The sequence below is a fragment of the Setaria viridis genome, chromosome 4, assembly GCF_005286985.2.
Source record: "Setaria viridis chromosome 4, Setaria_viridis_v4.0, whole genome shotgun sequence".
Lineage (NCBI taxonomy): Eukaryota > Viridiplantae > Streptophyta > Magnoliopsida > Poales > Poaceae > Setaria > Setaria viridis.
The window spans coordinates 30,719,310-30,744,007 of record NC_048266.2 but is presented as its reverse complement, the minus strand read 5'-3'; the positions used below and the strand labels follow the sequence as shown (position 1 = coordinate 30,744,007).

General features: G+C 46.8%; 2 protein-coding genes and 1 pseudogene across 2 annotated transcripts; 1 reads left to right on the top strand and 2 right to left on the bottom strand.

Annotated features, from left to right (window-relative positions):
* Positions 1-1,504: 1,504 nt before the first annotated feature.
* Positions 1,505-3,308, bottom strand: LOC117853320 (zinc finger protein CONSTANS-LIKE 5). The gene is made up of 3 exons (XM_034735713.2): positions 2,471-3,308; positions 2,239-2,370; positions 1,505-2,136 (listed from the first exon to the last, which is right to left on the bottom strand). The coding sequence occupies exons 1-3, from the start codon at positions 3,143-3,145 to the stop codon at positions 1,825-1,827; spliced, it is 1,119 nt and encodes a 372-aa protein (XP_034591604.1). The 5' UTR covers positions 3,146-3,308; the 3' UTR covers positions 1,505-1,824.
* Positions 3,309-10,729: 7,421 nt separating this feature from the next.
* LOC117852973 (D-3-phosphoglycerate dehydrogenase 3, chloroplastic) lies at positions 10,730-14,287 on the bottom strand. Its single transcript, XM_034735301.2, has 5 exons — positions 13,637-14,287; positions 12,136-12,512; positions 11,843-11,953; positions 11,676-11,771; positions 10,730-11,583 (listed from the first exon to the last, which is right to left on the bottom strand). Exons 1-5 carry the CDS (start codon positions 14,205-14,207, stop codon positions 10,912-10,914), a joined length of 1,827 nt encoding a protein of 608 aa, XP_034591192.1. The 5' UTR covers positions 14,208-14,287; the 3' UTR covers positions 10,730-10,911.
* Positions 14,288-19,350: 5,063 nt separating this feature from the next.
* On the top strand, positions 19,351-22,829 carry LOC117853610 (phytochrome A-associated F-box protein-like; annotated as a pseudogene).
* The last annotated feature ends 1,869 nt before the right edge of the window (positions 22,830-24,698 follow it).

Sequence of the window (24,698 nt, the reverse complement as noted above, 5' to 3'; positions counted from 1 at the left end):
CGGTTTTTAGATGAAGGTTACGGCATACCGCTATCATTTAGATAAGTCTGCCTAGTTAGCGTACATCTTCCAAATCTTCCTCCAAAAATCAAGGAAAGCATAATGCTGTCGTATTTTGACTTTGAGGTTTGTGATTGCCTCGAATTGTTCGCAAGTTTTGTTCCTAGTCTTTGCCTCTTTGGTAGTGATGCTGATGCAGAGTGACAAATGGCAAAATGCAAAACCATTAAACTGGTTCTGACTTTCCTGTTGGACGTACACGTACATGGACGTGGAATTGTAGCTATTCTTTTGTCTTGCCTCAGTTTTGGGTTAGAGTCGTGACCCCTAGGCCCATTTCGAGATGGGCCATTTTGATACTATCATGTCGGGGGTTTTTTAGATAATGACAAGTCTTTGTCAATAAAATCGTACAGTAGCACTTCCTCCGTCTCATATTACTATTCGTTTACCTTTTTTTCATAGCTTTTGCTATGCACCTAGATATACGATATGTCTACATACATAGCAAAGGTTAGGTATTTAGAAAAGTCAAAACGAATAGTAATTTGGGACGGAGGGAGTAGAGTAGAGGCTAGTGTGTTGTATATATTCATGGAATTGGGCCAGATATAATCGTCAAAAGCAAATTAGCGGAAAAAACATTGGAAGTTTGTTTAGAGTTGCTAATAAGCATTCACATATTTTAATGCCCATAACTACCGAACTATATACTCCATCCGTCCCAAATTATTAGTCATTTTAGCTTTTCTTTATTCATAGATTTTGCTATGCACCTAAATATATGTTGTATCTATATGCATAGCAAAAGAAATAAACATAGAAAAGACAAAACAACTGGTAATTTGGGACCGAGGGGTACGGATTTCCTAACCATTTTCTTCGATCTCCAATGGAGAATCGGAGATTCTTAATTACTATCCACTTATTTGTACCCTCAAAACTTAAGAGGAAGGTCGCGCTGCCGGTGGATCGATATTTGATTAATAGGGTACGTACATCGAGGTAGCATTGCTGTACAATATGGGTCAATTATTAAAGTATAATGAACATGAGCAAGAAAGAAAATGATGAATGAACGAATGAATCAGCATGTATGGATGAAGAATATGTGACCTAGAAACATTTTCGTTCCATATTCTTGCTTTGAGATCCGGACCATTTTATTTTCATCAGGTTTGGGCCGACTCAATGACCCAAAAAGTTTCAAATTTTTCATCCCTACACTACACGTGCCTCCCAGCATAATGTACTGGATCAAATGTGAGTTACGTTCAACAAAGACAGTCACTACTCCCCAACCGCCCAACGTAACAATGACCAGCCGAGGCATCCAATGTGCTAAGATGATGATTGATGAATATTATCCAATTAGAACAATTATCAAAAACATTTTATCCAATTCATCTACGTTCTAGTCTGCAGATCTGTAGGGTAATTGACGATAAACACCATTAACTTAAGATGATGCATTGCTACGAACTTGATGATAAACACCATTAACTTAACATAATAATGGATTGCCGTTCCTCCTCAGTAGCATCTGTATATTACTGCAAATTTCTTGCAGAGATATATGATTCAAAAATACCGAGGGCAAATTCTAGCAAAAACATGCTATATAGTACTAGTAAGCAGCAGCAGTAGTATACAAATTATACATCACTAGCGTACTTAAGGCTAGCTCAATGCAGAAAGAGAGTACATGGGATTACTATTCCTCCCCTATACATCGATACAAGTACAAGGCTGGCGCGCCATCGAGAGCCGGGTCAAGCGCGGCGCCGCCGGCCGGCCATCCGTGGACCGAGACCATCGCCATCATCAGAAGCTTGGCACGACGCCGTAGCCGAAGTCGAGCACGTACGACGACGACGGCACGGCGGCCTCGGCCTCAGCGTCGTCGGCGTCGGCGTCGTGGTCGGCGCGCTTGGCGAAGCGGCCCTTGATCCGCGGCCGCGTCTCGGCGTAGGCCTTGCGGGACGCGTACCGGATGGTCTTCTCGAACCGCCGGTTCTTCCGCTTCTCCCTGTACCGCATCAGCCGCGCCTCCCGGCTCTCCCCCATCAGCGGCACCGGCCTCGCCGCCGCCATGTCCCCCCGCTCCGGCACCACCTCCACGTCAACCGACGACACCTGCATAGAGAACCGAGTTCGCATCTACATGATCAGTACGTGTACTACATGGCGTGTCTACACGTGTGCGTCCGGAAGGTCGGAGCTTGGTTGGGGTCTTACGCTGTGACTCTGAGGAGTCGCGGTGTACGGCATGTAGGCTTGGGGCTTGGGCCGGGTGAAGTCGAGCTCGAAGCTCCCGCCGCCACCGCCGCAGAAGGCCTCTGGCACCACGCCGACCTCCGACGATGAGCCCTGCAAGAGCATCAAGGTACCGGCAAGATTCATCAGCACGCGTTTCCAGGACGTGTTTATGTGTCCGAAGGCAAAAGCAAGGGAAGACGAAGCTGCTTACGCTGTGCGCGAGGGACGTTGCCGTGTAGGAGCTGTAGGAGGAGGGCTTGACGCCGATGCCGCACGTGAAGTCCAGCTCGATGGCACCCCCGGCGCCGGCGCCGACGCCGTTGGGGACGACGCTGTCGGCGTGCTGGAAGCGCGGGATCTCGACGCTGAGGTAGGGGTCCAGGTCGGAGAAGAGGTAGTCGAGCTTCATGTCCTTGGCCTCCACGTTGAGGTTCAGCGCGTGGTGCTGGTGGTGGTGCTGGTGCTGGTGCCCGGCCGCCGCCGCGGCCGCGGCGTTGTGCGGCTCATCGGCCTCGGACGCGGCCGCCTCGGCGGTCCCGAAAAGCATGGCCTCGACGGCGGCGGCCGCGGCCTCCGATCCGATGGGCGCGACGGGGACGCGCACGTGGCGGCGCGCCAGCGGGTTGGCTTCGTGGATGTCGGCGTCGCAGGCGGCGCAGAGCACGGCAGCGTCGGCCTTGCACGTGACGGCGGCGGGCGCCAGCTCGCAGACCTCGCACATCCACACGCGCTCGTGGGCGAGCCGCGCGTGCCCCGGGCGCGCGTCGCAAGCCGTGCAGAGGAACGCGCCCCCCGCGGGGCACGAGCGGCAGTGCACCGCCGCCGGCGCCGCGTCGCAGCTGCCGCACCGCCTGCCACCGACGCCCCAGTACTTGTGCAACTCCATCAACTACCGAAGATGTCGGCAGGCAGGCAGGCAGAGGCGGGCGCCCTCCTGGCGCGGCTAGAGGCTCAGCTCGGCGCGGCAATGGCAGGTGGTGTTGACGCGGTTCTTGTGGTGGTGGTGGGGGGAGGAGAGGGGAGGGAGCGCGCGCGGCATGGTGGTGGTGGGGGCGCTACATGTAGTAGTAGGTGGGGGATGGTGACGTGGCGGGTCGGGAACACGTGGGGGGCTGGGAACCAAGCGAAATAGGATTAAATAATATTTCCTGGGAGGGGGGGGGTGCGGGTTTCGGCGTGGGCCGTGGGGCCCGCTGTCGATTTTGTGCATGTGATGGAGGTGGGCCCCGCGCACGAGGGGGGAGAAGAAGATATCTGCGTCGCGTCGTGTGCGCGCTGTGGGCGGGGCCGGGCCGTGTTGGCCTTTCGCGGGGATGAATCGATGTTGGGGGCCTAATCACCCAGACGTGACGGTGATGCTGGATTAGACGCCGCGGGGAAACGGAACATCTCCTGGCCTCACGTTTTGCTGCACTGTTTCTATGTTTTTTTCACGAACTGCATAATAAGACTGTGAATTTCTGCTGATATAGCAGAAAATATTTTATCAGGTTCGACTTTTATGTGCCTGGGGTCTTTCTCTTTCACGTCGTTGAATTGGTGCAATGGTGCTGATGCAATCGTGGTGAATCATCCTAGTACTCACTACTCAGTAATTTAGACCATGTAAATTGTCAATGATATGCAGTAGAATGAGAGTGACCCCAACGATAATTTCCTCTAGATCCACCCCTGTTTATGAGTCAACTACCAAAGTATATCTTTGGAGCACAACGAAGAGGTGCCGGATCCCGCACAAAATCCCCTGTTCAAACGTCAAATGTCAAGAAACAACTTGCTTTCCATCCTAGCACAAATGCTTTCGCTATGGATTGTATTATTTTGAAGTGTTAATGTTGTGCTTTCTTAGTACTCCCTCCGTTTCAAATTACAGGTCATTTTGACTTTTTTTATATTCATAGATTTTATTATGCACTTAGATATACCCTATGTCTAGATGCATAATAATATCTATGCATTTAGGAAACTAAAACGACCTATAATTTGGGACGGAGGTAGTAGGCACTAAATGATACTCCTTAGTGTCAATCTTGATTATTTGTTAAGAGTATCATGCACTAAATGAGTACTTCATCCGTTCCAAATTGTAAGTCGTCGTACAATTTCTCAATTCATAACTTTTACTACGTATCTAGACATAAGTGTATATTTAGGTACATAGCAAAATCTATAAATCTAGAAATATCAAAACGACCTACAATTTGAAACGGAGGAAGTAGTGAGTAGCACATGCCTACACTTTTTTGTGAATTACATCATAAAATCATGTTGAAATTAATGTTCATAGTACACCTTATCTTAATTCTTAAACCATGGTTATTATAGAGCTAGCTGGTCCATGCAGCTTTATGTTAGTTTTTTAAGACTCCAATAATGTTGGAGTGCGAAACCAACTCCTGCCGTATATATATGCCACCAGATACCACACAAGTCATTATAGTGATGGTTCTATCATAAGTTATCCTCCTAAGTCAAATTTTATCATAGACTAGAACGCAGATTGGAGCTTCGGAGCTTAACCAAAGATATTTTGAAAGCAACAGCCCGTGTAGGGTTAGGGTCACACAAAGCTGCAACCTCTTCCTCAAAGCTGAAAACGACAAAGATTAGCTTTACGGGTCTGACACCGTCAACTGCACCGTTAGAAAATTAGCGGCCGAGTATCAATAATTAGCCGGTGATTCGTTGCCTATCAAAATCAGCCCAGCTTTCTCTGCCACCTAAACGGATTTGCTGGATGAGCCAAATGTCCAAACTACCCTCCAATAGCTTGCGGTGGCAAATGTCTCGTTTATCATTGTGGTAAGGGTACTCCTATATGATAAAATAAATTCTATTCACTTTATCTTGTGTTATAATTTTTTTTAAATTTATAGATTTTTAAGTGGATGTACAATTGGATTGAAATAAGACTATCAAAAGAGATTTTTTCAAATTTGGAAATAACCCTATCAAAAGAAAATGGAGGGAGCAAAATGACAATGGATGTCTCTTTCGTTATTTCCTATCCTTTTCCCTTGCTTTTTGATGTCAACAAAATAACCTGATCGATATTCCGCTCAAAAGGAAAATAAAACAATATAGCTTGTATAGCGTGCGTTAGTTCTCACGTTTATGGCATGTCCTTGAATGTATATTGTGCTTGTCGACTCATGCTCTTGCTTCCTGAATAATTTACTTAAAGGTGTCATTTCAATTGCATCCTATAGATTTTGACCCGTGTGCATAGGAGCATAGGACATGCATTGGTCACTATAGCAAAACTAGGAGATGATAAAATCTTGCAGGAGTAGCACAAATTTTGATAACTCACTCCAGTGGTACTAGCCAAGTCAACAGTGAACGAGGCTAAGTTTAGACTTACATACATATTGGAAAAAAAATCTTGATAATAGTACTTGTGTTGAAAAAAAAAATCTTGATATGTAAAACCGACGTTGTTAGGCTCCTATCTGAAACACACTTTCAATAAGAAAATATAAGTAGTTAAAAAGACAAGTTTTACTTGACTTGTTTTTTATGGTGGAACCTGGTTCATGTTCTCAACTCAATGTAAGTGTTTGTTTTTTTCCTAAATTTATTTTATAAATTGATAGGCCGTGCCTATCGGAGGTGCTCAAAATGATAATGAGTATAAGTGTACATACGAACATCTAGTAAAAGAAATCCTTCTTCTGTGATGCTCTTTTTTCTCTCTCCTAGAGTAAGTACATTGCTACACGTCAACAGTCTCTTAGTTCGTCTCATGCAGTGCCACGTAGGATTGTTGATGATGTGGAGGAGAGAGAGTGAGGGGAGAGAAAGAGGTCGTTGTTTCACGAAACAACCGCCTCATGAGCTAAATTGTAGGACTACGAGACAACTCAACAACCACTGTACGAGTCATTGTTTCCATGCAACTCATACATTTCCTTTTTTTTCATATGCACAAATTAAGGAATTATATAGCTCTACCAGATAACTTATAAGACAACTGGTTGCCTATTGAGTTGTCTCAAGATTACGTGTCAATGCACGAGACCGCCTATTAGACGACACCAATGTACTTGCCCACCTCAACAATCTCATAGGTCATCTCATGCAATGCCACGTAGGATTTTTGCTGATGTGGAGGAGAGAGGATGAGGAAAGGGAAAGAGGTCGTTCGCAAAACAACCGCCTCATATGCTAGATTTAGGACTATGAGACAACTAGTTCACCATTGTAGGAGTTGTGGTTGCGCAACTCATAATATTTTTTTTCTATGCACAAATTAAGGAAATAAAATTACTATATGAGACAACTTAAAAAGTCAACATATTGTACATGCTGTTTGATAAGTCATTTCAAGATTACGTGTTAATGATGAAACCGGTTACTGGACAACACCAATATACTTGCTATAAAACTCTAAGCTAAGGCCTGGTTTGGTTCCACCGACTTATTTTTAGCACCCGTCACACCGAATGTTTAGATACTAATTAGGAGTATTAAACGTAGACTATTTACAAAACCTATTACATAAGTGGAGGCTAAACGGCGAGACGAATCTATTAAGCCTAATTAGTCCACGATTTGACAATATGTTGCTACAGTAAACATTTGCTAATGATGGATTAATTAGGCTTAATAGATCCGTCTCGCCGTTTAGCCTCCACTTATGTAATGGGTTTTGTAAATAGTCTACGTTTAATACTTCTAATTAGTATCTAAATATTTGATGTGACACGTGCTAAAAATAAGCAAAGGGAACCAAACGACCCCTAAATGTATGTATCTAACCTTCCAGTCACGTCAATTATGTTTGAAAAACACTCGGGCGACAAGTCAACGGTGCCGCAACCCAGTTCCTACTTCTTAAGAGAAACACTATTATCTTTGGAAATGGACAAAGCTTTCCTTTTAGGTTTGAAAACTGAGATTTTGGAGCTGCTCGTGACAGGATAGACATGGGCAGTTTAGTAATTCCGCCGCGGGAACGGGCGACTCGTTCGCGTTGAGTCACAGTCCGGCCCGGGGGGAATCTTGACCCATACGCCCGACGTGGACGCGTCGACCCGCGACACCCCCCGGCGGCAGAAGCGTCATTTGGCGCGGGTGGTGGGTGACGAACCGGATGCCGTCATCTCGTAAAGCCGGCGATCCCGTGCGGTGGCTACCCGTGTGTTGCCGGATCGAAGGGGGTCAACGGCACAGGACAATGTCCTTTCAGATGGTATGGTGCTTGGTTGGGCACGTCCCTGTGTCCTGGTTGAGAGTTAATCGATATGGTCGTGTGGTGCCAATATGTACATTGTCCATTCGTCCCGGCTGCATTTCGAGGAGCTATGTTTTTAAGAAAATGTCGGTGGGTTTGATTGGAATCCGTACGGAACCCCTCTAATTACGATGGCACAAAAGGCAATGTTTAGCCCATTTGCTATCATCTAACCATTTTGTATAGTGACATCACGTTGCTAACTTGCTATACTTTCAAAATATGAATATTTTGTTATTTGAAATTATATATTTGTATAGATGTTATTGGTCAATGTATCGTGGTGTAGATCGTGATGCTGTCTAATGGACTCGTACTTTAGGACCAAAGTGGTTATATTTGAATTTTGAACGTCCAATTATCATGTGAGAATAGCAGCCTTCACATTGTTATAAGAAAATAGTTCCATTGCTAGAAGCACTTGCAAGTGGTCTTTTAGAGCAATTCCAAGAGTACTTCAAAAAATTCTTCCCCAAAACTATGTATTGGGGTTCTTCCAAAAATATTTTCCCAAAAACATATCAATCCACAGCAGATCGCTAATAAATAGCCCCCAATATTTTAAAACAGGCCACGTCATCGTATCGGGCCCATCGGAAGGGACGCGCGAGCGTGCGGGAATCAGGATTGGGGGAGGAATGCCAACGCTAAAATATACGCGGTGGTAGACTATTTTTTAGCATTGCTAAAAAAAATTGGGGAAGGTTTGGGTGGACTGTTGGAGTTCATTTTTTCCCTTTTTCCAAAAAAAAGTATTAGGGTAAGATTAACAGCCTCTTGGAGGTGCTCTTAGCCACGCATTTCATTTGAAAATTGCCGCAGAGTGGTATACACTTACGTTCACGCGCACCGGATTGGGCCTGTGCCGCCGTGGGGTCGGGGCCGAAAACAACTCGACGCGGAAGAGCGATCGGTCCTGCCGCCAACATCTCGGGCGGGCCCACCTTCCCGTGCTGTTAAGCTTTCTTCACGTGATCGCCGCATTTAGGACTTGGAAGATTTGGGCCTCGCCGTTGATGCGAAATCTCATAATTTTTCCGACGCTTCGCGATCAGAATTTTCCAGAAGGTTAGCTTGCGATCTCGGCAATTCATGATGAGCCTTCCCCCCCTTTTTTTTCCCCCTCGATCACCGAAACTGTTTACAAGTGGACGCGCCAGTACGCCAGTGTTGACGAAACGAGTGCTTTGATGTCGCTTCCGTTCGCTGCAAATTTCATGATCAGGTGCAGTGCCGCCTGTATGGATTCAGGTTCAGGAAGGCCACAAGATTTGCTCAGCGTTTTTTGTCAAATCCCAGCGTCAACTCCCGAACGAAAACGAAGACTAATCAGAATCAAGCGTCTCCGGATCTCCCAGCCGGACGCCATCCCGCGGCGGGACGTCGCCGTCGGTCGTGTGCCCTGATAAGCATCTCCAGCTCCACGCGTGCAAATGGAAACGATCGGACGGATACTCCCCCTCACGCCAAGCACTCTCCGCCGCGTTCTCAACTCTGAGACCCTGAACCACCTTGACCTGCAACAACGCTACAGCAACAGCAACAGACATTTTCTTTCTTTCAGAAGGATAACCTGCGCATGATGTCAATTTCAGGGTTCAGAACGCACAGCAGGCGTGACAGACAGGCCAAGAACACGATAAGGATTAGCATCAGATCGCTGTTACACGGACTGGTACAGGGAGCAGCAGTCACAGCTACAGGAGGGAGGAAGGAACAAGTTGCGTGCACTCCTGTGCCACCGAGGCCGCCGGGATTTCTCTTCCACACATCGCTCGCTCCCACAATGGGATCGCGTCGCCGTCGCCGTCGGGAGCTGCCTTTATCCGGGCTAGTGTGCGGGGCACTCACCGTGCTCGGCTCAGTGTCCAGCGCACCTCTTTCCCCAAAGCTGGTGAGAGGACGACGCCGACGACGACGCGCCGGGGCGGTGAGGCCTTGAGATCAGTGGCCAGCGGCGGCGGAAGGCGAGGCGCGGCCGCATGGGGTGAATCGTGTGAATGTGTGATGGGCCATCTGATCCGATGATGAATCGGAAAAGGAGTTGCTGATGGCGCTCCTGCAGAAAGAAGTTGGGGACAGGGGATTTGGGATGGGTCGGCACTCGGCGGAGAGTACAGTGAGTTGGGCGTCTAGTCCTAGTGTTGTTCACCTAACAGAGTTTGAGCCTGACAATGCAGTAGGTAGATCACATGGCTCGTGCTGATTGGGGATAAGGAAACGTGCTCAAAAATGGAGAATGTACCGGTCGCTCGGTCGTGTCAGAACCGAAAGGGAAAAGTTGTGTCCGCTTCAGTGGAATTCATTTCACGTGTCTCAAACGCCAATGTTGGATATCCTGCGAAAGAGTAGATATGGAGGGTTTTCGATTTCGTTTATCAAAACTTTTCGGTCCCCTTCGAAATCACCGAAATTCGCGAAATTCGGATTTTTTTTGTTCAAAAATTTAAATTGTTTTAAATGTTATTAACATATCTACACAATGGATATCCAGTGGTATGCAGATAGAGCAATGGTTTTGTTGATTTTGCTGATCCAGTACGCTCTGAGTTCGAAGCCCAGATTGCGCTACTCTTTTTTTTATTTCGGTGAGAGAGATGGAGCCCACATGTCTGTGAAAGTAAAAATGAAAAAAAAAACCACAGACGAAGTAGGATTCAACCTTTGGACGTCCTGGACTCAACAGGAGCCAGACCATTGCTTCATTTGGGATCATAATACCCTATCCGATCTATATAATGGCACAAAAAATCAAATTTTCCGACACTTTTTGAATGAAATATTTTTTTCGCTTACCATCGAAAAGTGCGAAATTTCGCCGATAGTTCAGCGAAATTTTGAACCCTATTATGGTTTAATGCAGGGAGAAGATAAAGCAGCGATTTGGAATGATTGTAACAAGTTACACATACAAGTACTGTAACATCTAATCTGATGCATTGTTAAAAACTCTTCAGCTTCAGGGATGTCAACCAGATGGTTCAGAGAGCTGGAACGGTTTTGGGAATCACAGAAAGGGAATAGAGTATGGAATACTGTTCTCCTCCTGTTTGTCAGGGCAGCAAGAGTGTCACAAGTCACAACAGAGCTCTCCAGTTCAGTATCCTGAAAAAACCTGAAACTAGAGAGAGATTCTAACAGCGTCACCAACATGTTTCAGATCAACTGCACAGAAGAGTTAAGCCAGCGCAATGACAGTAGAGTTCAACTGATCAGAAGGATAGCAGCCCCAAGTGGAAAAATTGCATTTTTGCATGCACTTCTTGATATATTATATATCTACGTGGTGTCCCCTGAAGGACACCAAAGAATGTCATTCTACAGTACCCCCAAACAAGCTACTAGCAGCTTGGAAAAATGAATCTCATGCTAACATAGCACAAACATTATCTTTGGTATACCTACCTACTTCCTCTCTAAAGCTTAACAAAGACAAAATCCTCGACAGACGGTGTATCGCCGATCAACTTAAGAGCTTCCTTCTCAGGCTCCTCATCAACTCCAATGGCCATTACCGCCTGCTTCCCACGAGCAGTCCTTCCAACGCTCATGAAGCTCACATTCACATTCATCTTTCCCAAGATCGATCCCACTTTCCCGATGATGCCCGGCTGATCAACTTGGCAGCACAGTATGAGGTTTCCCTCAAGGCTAACGTCAACACTGAAAGACCCGACAAGGGTGAGATGCGGGGAGCCGTCCTTAACCTTTCCTTCCACTCTGATGTCGCCTGCATCAGACAAGGCACCAGCAAACTTGGACTCCACATTGGTGAGGTGGACCTGGATGGAATCTAGGGGGATTTCAGGTGAACCATCAAGGAGAATTCTCTCCTCGATGATCCGGAGGCCTCTCTGCTTGGCAACATAGTCTGCATTGACGATGTTGACGAATGCGCTTGAAATAGGTTCGACAATGCCTTTGGTGACCATGGCACGAAGAATTCTTGTATCCAAGTCATCGGGGTCTCTAGCAGATGAGTAGACAACCTTGACAACCTTAACCCCGCTGCCACCAGCTACAAGTTGCACAACAAGTCGGCCCAGCTTCTCGGCAAGGACAACATAGGGTGATAGCTCTGATAGAACCTGTGAGAAGAGATGTACAGTTTAGACGCAAGCAGATTGCAGAATTATACTGACAAGACTATGAAGAGTTTCTTCCTTCATAATGGAAGTACCTCAGCAGGGACCATTGGGGCATTCACAGCTGTGGCAGCCAGATCTCCTCTCAGTGCACCGATAACAGCCTCTGCAATTTCAAGGGCTACACCTTCCTGCACAGGTACAGTACAAGCAGTCTTTTAGTAAAGATGATAAAGGTAGTATGATGAAAAGACCAGCAAACCTGAGATTCTGTTGTGCTAGCTCCAAGGTGCGGTGTGACAGTGACATCCTCATGCTGCACCAACTTGCTGTCTCTTGGCGGTGGCTCCTCAGTAAATACATCAAGTGCGGCCTGACTCACACCATAATGCAATCAGGAAAAAGGCTAAAATATCTCTCTTTTTTCTGACAAAACATCGCAAAGTGAATATCAAAAAAAAAATCAGATGTATATGAGAATTGGATAACAGGTAACGGCAATATGCACTGTCAACATGTGGATGAGTCATGAGTGGCCACGACGAAAGGAATTACCTGGGCAACTGTTCCATTGTCAAGTGCTCTCAGCAATGCTTCTTCATCAACAACTCCACCCCGTGCAACGTTGATAATTCTAACACCCTTTTTCATTTTTGCAAAAGTTTCATCATTAAAAAGCTTTGCTGTCGATGGAGTTAGAGGCATGTGCAATGATATGAAGTCTGCTGTGGAGATGGCCTCATCAAATGATACAAGATCTACGCCAATTGCCCGGGCTCTATCAACAGGAGCATATGGGTCATGAGCAATGATATCCATCCCGAGTCCTTTTGCGCGCCGAGCTACTTCGGAGCCAACCTTTCCAAAGCCCATAACAGCTAGTGTCTTCCCCACTAAAGTAACACCGACATATTTGCTCCGTTGCCATTTGCCTGGATTATGCAAAAAGCGAATTGCAACAACTCAGCACAAATGAACTATGTGCTGTATTGCCATTGCTAGTTTAAGTACTTTCATATCAGTTGTTATGAACTTGTGACGTTCATAAATAAAAAAATTCAGAACACAGCGGTGATTGTTTTTTTCTCACAACGGCTACTTAGTCTTAAATATTAACCTACTGGTGGAACATGGTATGGCTGAACTCTGCTGGTTAATAACTGTGGATTTTATATCCCAAAATGATCACTGCTGCCAGATGAAAATTGGCAGTAAGAGCAATGTTATTATTCAGTGCCACAAGAATGCAGGATAAAATCTCAAGTTGCACAAGTAAACAACAGCTATCTGGTCGATAGATAAAACTGTTTGTTATTAACAAGAACTGTGGAAAGAATGGATTTCTTTGCTGCAAGTGGGAATTTTCAGCTAATTGCAAGAGAGGGATAAGCGGGTAGCAGAGCCCAACCAAAAATATGTACTGAATGGGCCTAGGAAAAATCGTCATAAAACCCCAATATGTGCTTCAAAATTCAAAACACTTAAAGCTTCAGCCATTCTTTAATTTCAGCAGACAATCACATTACATGGCGAGTACTTATTTACGTTTTCTACAATGACACTGGCAACATCACAAAACCAACAATTGATCTAGTACGTGCCCTGGAATCACCTTTGATCAGTATGCACCACTTTATCTTTAACCAAAAAGCACAGTCCAAGAAGGATGATAATGCAGACGAACCATGTTATCACCTTCAGGCTTCATCATCATGCCATTGGCGGGCCACGAGTATTGAAAGCACATACACAGATTTCCAATGGAAATCACGCCAGTATCGTTTAGAACCTAACTTTTGAAAGAATCGATAATCGACAGTACACAGCTATAGAAACGTGATGAGATGAACTACATCTCGTTAGCGAGCAATGTGCACTGATCAGAAACTACTGATAGAAAATTGCGATAGCATTTCACCCCCTTCAGTGCGTGTACATTGTTATTGTTAACAGTAGCACTGTAGTAGGACCTTATCTATTCGCATGACGTGTGGTAGGAAGACACGGTTGTGTTATCGTGCACACGCGTTTGTTCGGAGCAACGAGAGGGCGTTACCGGCCTTGAGCGACGCGTCGGCCTGCGCGACGTTGCGCGCCATGGCGGTGAGGAGCGCGACGGCGTGCTCGGCGGCGGCGACGGTGTTCGCGGTGGGCGCGTTGACGACGAGGCACCCGGCCTCGGTCGCCGCCTGGAGGTCGACGTTGTCGATCCCGACCCCGGCACGGCCGACCACGCGGAGCCGCCCGCGCGCGGCCTCGAACACCTCCCGCGTGACGCACGTCCCGCTGCGCACCACCAGCGCGTCCACGAGCGAGACCTTGGCGCGGAGCTCCTCCGCCGTGAGCTCGTAGGAGCAGTCCACGTTCGCGAACGAGCGCAGCAGGTCCAGGCCCGCCGGGCCCAGCTTCTCCGTGACGAGCACCGTCGGCCGCCCGCCCGCCGCAGCCGCCACCGGCGCGGTGAGGGACCTGGACCTGGGCTCCCTGGACGGGGAGGCGGCGAGGCTGGAGCGAAGGCGGCCCCAGAGGACGCGGCGGGCCGTCAGGGATGGTCCGGCGGGGTCGGGGGCTGTGGCCGTCGCCGCCGCCACGGGGAGGAGGTGGCGGAGCGGCGTCGCCAAGGCCATGGACCCGTGCAGTGGTGTGTGGCGAGCGTGTCGTGGCGGGGGGGTAGTGGAGTGAATCGGTGTGGATCGCGGCGGGAGTCGTGTGAATGTGTGATAGGTGTTATCTCGGCTTCACCTATTTTAATTTTTATCCATAGCTATCTTTCGCAGTGATTATTTTAGATTTTGACACCAACAATTGTCGTTGACAGTATGCAATTGCTGTTGACGTTTTCGAAACTGCTACGGGATTCAAAATGATAGGCACTTCATGCTGTGATATTTGTACGGCATTTGACCATTTGAGAAGAAAAGGGATAGTGTAGCGGACCATTCAAAACTACCTTTTTCACGTGCCAAAATGATGGAAAAGAAAAGGAAATAGATTCAGGCAAGGCAATGCCACGGAATCAGAGTATACCTACTATCTCTGATATACCAAAGCTGGTCAGGTTCTCGGGCATTTCGCGAGCACTCGTTGAGCCGCGTCAACCCAGTTTTGGCACCGTCCAATCCCGAGCAAAGCTTCCATCTAGCCGTCGGTCTCGCCGAGCTGTTGGCGAGGCAGCCGGCGGCTTCCGGCGTGGAGACGCCGAAGTCGCGGCAGCTGCACGCGCTGTTGGGGGCATGCCCTGGATACTGTACTCCTACCTGGCCACTGCGGATGTCACACGCCTCTAGTGGCCACGACTTGCTCGACGGAATGCTGTGCCGCGCCACCATGCACCACCTCGCGCACAAGCTCATCTGTGCTTGCTGCTGGTTCTCCTATGTGATATGAACCTGCTAGGGTCAAATCCTGATATTTCGATGAGAGAGGTGTAGATAACTCGATTGGTGGATGGACGACGTTCACGATCCGACTACAGCCTTCCAAGCTGCGCCTTAGCAACCGATACACCACCTCCAATGACTGCCGCGATCTTGTGGAGCGCGTCACCCGATCACTAGGGCACTCGTCCTGCAAACAATCGAAGAACAAGCAAGAACAAGTAGAACAAGCAACTCAATTGCAAATATGGAGATGAAAACCAATCTAAACTCACAAAGTTGGGGTTCTGAATCGAGTAGAACGGATGGTCTAGTCGACACACGCGTCTACAAGGAAGTAGCAATGGCTAAACTTTCAACAAAACAAAACTCAATCTGTTCGTGGCGGCTCTAATCTTTATTAATACCTAGGAGGACGACCAGGGGGTGTTGGGGTCGTACTCCAACCCTAGGACATGTCCCTAATGGACCCCACTTGATACACGGCCTATTGGGCCAAAATAAGGCGACGCAGCACCTCTGGACAGAAAACCTCTCGGTAGTATTTTGATGATTGCAGCTGACTCAGAGAAGATATGGATACGATTCCAGATCCATATAAAAATAGACTTCATAAGGATTCCAAGGAGTACTTGAACACCTAAAATGGAGTCCGGATGAGGTCGTGACGGCCGTTGCAAGTTGACATAGAGCTGCAGTCCGAATCCAGCCCCAAAACGTATTGGATTGGAACTCTTTCTTTCCTCGGCTCAAAAGGCACGTGGTGGCCTGGTGGAGGATGTTGGTAATACTTGGAATTGGCCCCCAATCTACTTCTTTGGTCCTCCATACCTTCCATGTGTGTTTAATACTATTTTTGATTCATGTATGTATTTCTGAAATTGACAATGAATACACATCATGGTGCAACATCAATTCATCAAATGTATCAAATACAATCATGGTAAAGATTTGTTTCACCTGTGAATCAAAATTTACTAATGTGGTTGTATCCGAACAGGTAATGTCCTCATCATTCTCCCCTTCTTGGCTGCAAGTCGTCCTCGACTTGCTCCAATGAAATTCTAAGGTAGTTGCTTTGATGTTGGAGCACGGAGCGATGACCATGCTGCATGGGCACAACCAGTAATGCTCCCCTTCTTTGGCGTTACCCTGTTGCATATGGGAAAAACTAGAAAAACTTTGCAAGACATTATTAGTGTTAGTGCAGCCCTCTATTTGATCATAGTATTGTTGCCCAAAACAATATTTCAGATTAGAGCAAATATAAACTTAATGCACCAAATATTCGCCTTTGCTGTCGTATTTGCCAATTGGATGAAGCGAACAATGATTAAAACTTGGCAAACCAGAATCAAATTTAAGTTTCTCTTGTAGACAATTTAGATTACACAGAATATCAAATTCAATATAACCTAAAGTATTTAAAGAGGACAACAAATTCAGTTCGTCTTGTACATAAGTAATAGGATGGAAAAGTTTTTCTTCAGCACATTTGTATGGTTCCAAATAAAAAGTATCACACTTATTCACTACATGTGGCATAAGAGTAAAAGAATCATCAGCACAAAAGTCCTCTTTATCACAAGGAACAACAAGTAATGCATTTTGTGAAAAAGGAAAATCAGCAATCGGTTCCACTATTTGTTGTTCTTTGGTAGCATGCAGAGTTGACAAATTTTGGACATTATGGGTCACATCATTCTTGCAAGTATTCACAGATAATAGAATCTCCTTTTCAGAATTGAGAGCAAGACAAAATAATTGACCAATATGGCTATAAGAATTGCTAATTAACAAGGTTTGAATTTCAGAATTGAGCCCTTTCATGAACCTACTCATAACATCTTCCATGCACTCATCTAATCCACCAAACATGATACAAATTTTAAAATCATCGAAGTATTCTTTCACAGTCCTACTATCTTGCCTCATGTTGACTAATTTTTCAAACAAATAATTAGCATAATATTCAGGAATGAATGCATCTCTAAAAAGACATTTGAAGTCTTCCCAAGATTCTAGAACTTTGTTACGCTTACAAATGTGTTTCCATTGTAGCAAGGCAAATTCAGTTAAAATATTAGAGGCAATATAAATCTTTTGTTTCTCAGATAGGTCATGCTCATCAAATTCATTATCTACTTTTAACTCCCAATCAATATAAACTTCAGGATCAAACTTACCATCATATAACGGCAAGTGCTGAATGACATCCTAAATATGAGGGTCGAGTTTCAACAGCTCAAAAATCTCCGTATCACCTGCCATGATTAGTAGAAAATAAGAAACACAAAAATAGTATTTATCCTCCTATCAACTACTAGGATGTGTCGGTTGTAATTCTCTCAAACTCAAATTGTTTCAAACAAGCCCTTACAAGTTCTTACCAAGCCAAATAGGAGGTGACGGCAACCAACAAGTCTACAACCGTGGAGAGAAGTGTATCGGTGCCGCAGCAACAAAAACCTGTCAAGCTGTAGTCGAATATGTGGAGCTATAGGTGGGCTAAAGCAAGGAAATATACTAGCACCACGTTAGTCACAAAAGCAAGTTGGATAATCGCTCAACGGTGGTACGGTGCTGGTCCTAGCCTAGACCGTGCTAGAGACGCGAGCCTAGACACAAAGGAAGTCACAACACACCACCGGAAAATAATTAAGAAGCACAACGAACAACCCCTTTTCTTCCTATTTTTTTTGTCTTTCTTTCCTTCTTTTTTTTCTGTTTTTTTAGGGGGTCCTCAAATCTGATTATATGAACAAAAGGACTTCAAAAAAGTCACACACCACACAAACTTTTTTTGAAAGGATAGAGGTATTCTGAAAGGATAGAAATCAGATTCGGACTCAAGACAGCAACAAGGCAGCTGTCAATTCGGACAGCAAACTGATTCCAACTCAAACTCAGCACCACGTGGGATTCGGTCTTAAGCAAACTCAGAGTAGGACTCAGACTTGAACACAAACATGTATTTAGATTCAGCCAACAGAAGGTTTTATATGGTAGGACACGGCTGTGACTAGAACATGACAAGAACTCAAAACTTTAAAGGACTAAAACTAAAGAGTAGGACTTAGACTTGAACACAAACATGTATTCAGATTCAGCCAACAGAAGGTTTTATATGATAGCACACGGCTGTGACTAGAACGTGACAAGAATTCGAAACTCTAAAGGACTAAAACTAAGATCAGCAACTTGACACAACCGATGCAACCGAAAACTCAACAAGCCCTAACTAAGCAGTGCTAGCAAAGGCTCAAAGGGTTTATAGGATTGTGGGTAAACAAATCTACTATTTTTTTTGGCTTTTTCTGGACTATGGGAAAGTAAAATAGCGAAGGATTGGAAATCTCTCACCGATAAACCTTGCTCTGATTACCAATTGATATGAACCCGCTAGGGTCGAATCCCGATCTTTCGATGAGAGAGGCGTGGATAACTTGATTGGTGGATGGAGACGACGTTCACGGCCCGACTACAGCCTTCCAAGCTGCGCTTTAACAACCGATACACCACCTCCAATGGCTGCCGTGATCTTGTGGAGCGCGTCACCCGGCCACTAGGACACTCGTCCTGCAAGCAATCGAAGAACAAGGAAGAACAAGTAGAACAAGCAACTCAATTGCAAATATGGAGATGAAAACCAATCTGAACTCACAAAGTTGGGGTTCTGAATCGAGTAGAATGGATGGTCTAGTCGACACACGCGTCTACAAGGAAGTAGCAATGGCTAAACTTTCAACAAAACAAAACCCAATCTGTTCGTGGCGGCTCTAATCCTTATTAATACCTAGGAGGACAACCGGGGGGGTGTTGGGGTCGTGCTCCAACCCTAGGACATGTCCCTAATGGACCCAACTTGATACACGGCCCATTGGGCCAAAATAAGGCGACGCAACACCTTGGACAGAAAAAACTCTCGGTAGTATTTCGATGATTGCAGCCGACTCAGAGAATATATGGATATGATTCCAGATCCATATGAAAATAGACTTCATAAGGATTCCAAGGAGTACTTGAACACCTAAAATGGAGTCCGGATGAGGTCGTGGCGGCCGTTGCAAGTTGACACAGAGCTGCAGTCCGAATCCAGCCCCAAAACGTATTGGATTGGAACTCTTTCTTTCCTTAGGCCAAAAGTCACGTGGTGGCCTGGTGGAGGATGTTAGTAATACTTGGAATTGGCCCCCAATCTACTTCTTTGGTCCTCCATGCCTTGCATGTGTGTTTAACACTATTTTTGATCCATGTATGTATTTCTAAAATTGACAACGAATACACATCATGGTGCAACATCAATTCATCAAATGTATCAAATACAATCATGGTAAAGATTTGTTTCACCTGTGAATCAAAATTTACTAATGTGGTTGTATCCGAACAGGTGATGTCCTCATCACTATGGGATGAGGATCGGACAGGCCGGGGCCAGCGGAACCAGATACTCCCCGTGGATGCTAGGGGCGAGCTGAACGCCTCGAGGACCTACAGGTCAAGCTGTAAGGTGCCCACCTTTTCTGAATCGCCTGCCATTGAGCAAACCAGGCAGTTGCGGGCAATCTCTTTTACAAATAACTCTTGTTTCGGAAAATGTTTAGGGCTGAGTTTTCAATTTTCGCAGTGGTTTGTTCAAGCTAGTGAATCCTGATGAGTAGCAACATTAACAATGACAGGAAAGCCTTCAAAACTTTTTGGCATGTGACATACCCTGATCAAGAACTTCACTTTCAGAAAGTAGCATGAGGAAATGGTAAATTTTGGTGTCCTTCAGCAGTGATACACGTTGAACCTACACTCAAAGAAGCTGTCGTAGTGCTGAATACTGAAGAACATCTAGAAATTGCCCTGAGCAATTTGATCACCCATTCCTTTGCATGGTGTGTTCAAGAAACAAAATCCCTTTACATGGTACGCTATGCAATTCATTTTATTAGCGGACCATATAATCGATATATAATTAACCATGACCCAATTGTCGATCAGGCTGTTAGAAGTGAGCTTAGGATCGTAAATGGAACAAAAAAATAGTATATGTCTAGAATGATAATCATTAATTGAATTCTTTCATATGCAACATTTCAAATTAGACAACCATTCGATTTTTCTCAACATAATACACTGGCTCAATCAAGCTAGGTGCGGCAACGCCGCGCCAAAGTTTCTAGTTTTTTAGTCTAATTTGAGAAGCTATGATCCAAAGTAGTGGACCGTCAAAGTTTAAATTTTTAGAAGATCAAATTTCATGCATACTTATAATTCATCGTTCATGCTCATTTGTTTTCTTTTTGGTACAACTGATATATTTTTCACATGATTCCTCCCAAATACCTTATCAATTCCCAACTATGTCCATTCACATTGCATTAAATCTTCTCACCGTCGTATCAAGCATCCTCATTCTCCCATATCATCTCGTGCTTACACCAAATTATTTGGCGTGCAACATTAAATATATGAATATATCAATGTAGAGATTTTGGTTCAGAAAGAATGTCACTTGAAATTTAAATAATTTAAAACAAGTATGGTGATTGCAGACTATCATGATGTACTGTGGTTTGAACTGGGTGAAACGGTCGCCTCGGAATATAGGGCGCAATAGAAACAAGGTTCTTTATTGGTGTGTTTCGTAATAAGGACAACAGGAGTGAAGTGTTTGCCAACTTTGATTAGCAACACAGGTTTTGAGCTAACTTTCATGATTGGAGAGGAGTGAACTTGTTTCAGTCCCATACGGAAAAGATAACCATTTAGTAATCTATAGTGAAGAACTGATAAAGTGAGGTTCCCAGAATTGAGTAGTGAAGGAAGAAGAGTCTGCAAAGCAAACGATATCCTATCAAGACCTTAATTCGAAACACTAGGGTTTCGAAGCAGAGTACAATACAAATGGACAAACTGAGTATAATAGCAACCCATAGTTTGTATGAGATACGTCTTCTATTATAATCAAAACAATAAATAGTACTTATTAATACTTTTCTACCGTCTTTGCATAAAAATTTGAGGGCTCATTTCCTCTACATCCATATAATGAACTAAAACTAAGTGAGGTAATTGTTATCCTAATCCAAGGCAAAAGACCCTCTTAAACTAAGAGAAATGTCTTTAAGATGACTTGCGAAGTCTATGCGATCCGATGGACAATATTAACCGAACCATGTCATTCCATACTAACTTTGGTCAACTGATGATTGAGTCAAATCTGTTGTATCAGGCGTGGTTGAATACACGTATAAACCGACATTACATGTGGTCGGACCGCCGATGTTGAACCAGCGCATCAACTGCACTGGACACTTGTCCACTCCCTCTCTCCCTTGAGCCCACATGCTTGATAGACCGTCCCTGCACCACATCAACTACACCTCATCAACATCCTCCCACCAAAAGCTCACACTCTCACTCTCCCATCCTTCCCCTCCCCAACACCTGATGGTGAGACATTCAGTCTTTTTAAGTTCTATTATCACATGTAGTATGATTTTTATGCTCTAAAAGTTTTCATAAAAGATCAAAAGAAAAAAGAAAATCTGTGGTAAGTATGGACTTCTCTAGAACCCATGTCTAGATATAAGGGCAGTCACAACCCATAGTATCTATGGGTGGTGTCTAGAGGAGAGAGAGGGCAATAAATGTACGTGTAACCAATTACCTCAAGAAAGAAAGGGAATAACAGAGAAAGTCAATATCAATTATACTAGCACAGGCACTTGAAACTTAGGCTTACTAGAAGGAGCAAGCACACATCATATACTTGGCTAGTGTAGATTGAATGCAATCTGTTGTTTGTAGATACTTACAGAGAACTCCTAGTGCTAAAGGACCAAGGCACTGCATTAACGTACTGCAAGAGAAAGAAAAATGGCATACAAGAAACTAACTTTCACATACGAGAAAAAAATTAGGAAAATGTAAGAGCAACTCAAAAAGCCCTTACAATTACCCCAAAACCTTATTTAGGGAAAAAAAAATTACCTCCAACAGCTCCCCCATCCATTCCGTAAAAATGCACGGACGCTAAAAACACCTCCGTCACCCCATGTATACGCAGGGGACCGGTACTTCCCCAATCCCGAAATTTCCTACAGCTCACGCACCCGGGCCTCCTCCTCCCATCTCCGTGGAATTTCTAGAGCGAGCACGCCGCTGATCGCGCCACCCACCCACCCATGGGCGAGCACCGGGCAGAGTAGGAGGGCGCCCGCATCCTGGGTGGCGCTGCACAAGCTCTCCGTCTGCTGCCCAGGGCTCCTCCGCGTCGGGGTGCTCCTTGAGCCCACTGACGACTTTGGCCTCGAGCTCGACATCGAGCACGACGTCCCCATCCGCGCCCCCGCCAGCGACTCTGTCGCGGCCGCCTCCGTCGAGGGGCTTGAGGCCACAACCACGTCCCGCGACCGCACGGCCGATGTCGCGGCCGAGGCCGTGGCCCAGGGCGGCACTGGCGACTCCACCGACGCCGCGTGGTCGCTGTACGATGACATGGACCTGGATGTGGCCTGCGACTGCTCGTCTGAGCCGCAGATCCCGCCTACTGCCGCTGCCTCGGACTCTGGCCCACCACCAGCCGGGCCGACGATCTGCGACGCGAAGGAAGAGGAGGAAGCAGCCGCCATCGATGCCTCCTGCAGCGTGGCCTGGCACGGCGTGGTGGCCGGGAGCCGGCGGCACCCGCGGCGGTGGCTGGGCACGGTGGTCGCGCACCTAGCATCGGGGTCCTGGACGCTGAGCCGTGAGCAGGGGAACAAGCTCCTGGCCAACCGGTTCCGAGGCGACCAGCTGTACCTGTGCGACTAGCCTGGGTGCGTGCATGCCGAGGAGCGCCGAAAGTACATGGTCTTCCGCAGTGATGTCCAGCGGTGACTTCATGCCATCGGTCAGCGTGCGCACCGACTTCCTGGCTAGGGATGAGGGGGGGATGGAGATGAGACTGCGGCGGGTGGCAGCGAGGACGATGAGTCCGAGGAGGAGCTTGCTCTGTTTCGTGTTTCGGATCTTCTTCAGCTGGAGGAAGAAGAAGAAAGAACGAGACTGGGAGAGCAGGCAGGCACTGGGCTGGACCCAATTACGATGATGTGGCCTGTTTTGAAATATTAAGGGTTAGTTATTAGCGATCTGGCTGTAGGTTGATATGTTTGTGGGGAAAATTTTTTTGGAAGAGCCCCTAATACATAGTTTTGGGAAAGAACTTTTTGAGAGACTCTTGAAGGTGCTCTAATGCATGCTTAATCTAGCTTCTTTTGTTAACTGAATTGCCTAAACACGGAAAACAAACTGGTATGGCACAATTTGGTGATACATAGGACACTGCTAATAGAGATGTCTTTGTTCAAGGAATTATCTTCCGATCAATTCCACAAAGCCACAAAGGCATCGCTGAACAGGAGATACTCCATGGACTTGAAATTCTCTGAAATTGGCAGCTAATTAGTGCAATTACCTATTGAGAATACTCTGACACCCCTGGGCACAGGACCACTCGCTGGAGCAGCTCCAGCAGCAGAGGCACCATCAGCTAGAGAACGGATGGCTGGAGCTGCTCCAGCTGCTGGAGGATCACCAGCTGGGAGCTGCTCCGGCAATAGGAGCACCAGCACCTGCAACACGGGCAGCTGGAGGAGAATCGGCGCCTGAAGGTTGGATGGCTGGAGCACCACTGGCAGCTGCAGCGCCAGAGTCTGAAGCACCACCGGAAGCCGGATGACAAGCGCCTACATCCCGATGCCTCATCTGGATCTCAAATGGAGCTTGCCCAATTCATGTTGATCCATTCTTGCAGCTACCTGAAGATGCTTAGGGAGGGACGATTGGGGGTGGATTTGGATACTTGAAGCTGGCGAGCAGGAGATTTGAGCCGCACGCGGATCGGCAACAATCGGAGGTGGCGCAGGGAACAACGGCGCCATGGACTGCTGTGACGGCCTCGGATGAAAATTCTTCGCGTCAATCTTAATCCGACTCCCTGATCACCTGTCTCAGTGTTTCCCGGCCTAAGTGTTCAACCACCAGAGCTCCCGACCCCATCGATCCGACCCCTCGCTGTGGTCTCCCCAGTTCCGACCCCGCCGACCCCCAACCCACCGTCGGATCTTTCTAAGCCATCCCACAGCGTCACCCCTCAGATCGAGCCGTGGACCTCCGAGACTGACCGGTGGGCCCACGAGATCTTTTCCCCAAGATCTTCCGCGACAGGCGCACTCGAGTTGCATGCCCGCTTCAGAGTTCCCTAGCCGCGTGGCTCAACTGCTCCGACATCCGCCGCTCCGCCTCGTTGCCGGCCCACGACCGGGTGGATTCTCGCGCCCCCTTCCCCAATCGCGACGGAAGCTCCCCTGCTACCCTTTCTGCAGCACCTCGCCGCCCGCGCCCATCATCACATCGCCAGATCCCGGCTGCAGAGCCGATGCCGCCCGTCTTTTCCGTCACCTCGCCACAGTCGCGCCGCCCCTGTCTTCGCTACACGACGATTCCTCCTCCGCCAACCCAGACCGCGGCAGCGACAGCTCCTTTTCCCGCCCTGTCAGAAGCCGCCCCGACAATCTGTTGCTCCGCGCTCGCCCGTGCGACCGCAGCCGCCTGTCTTCTCACCTGTGCGCCCTCGTTTCTAGTGCCGTTTTCCTGGTCACTTCCATCAGATCCACCGCACGACGACGCCCACCTCCGCCAAATCTCAACCACCGGCAAACCCACTCCTGCGTCGCCCTGACGTCGGTGCCCAATGACCGCCGGTGT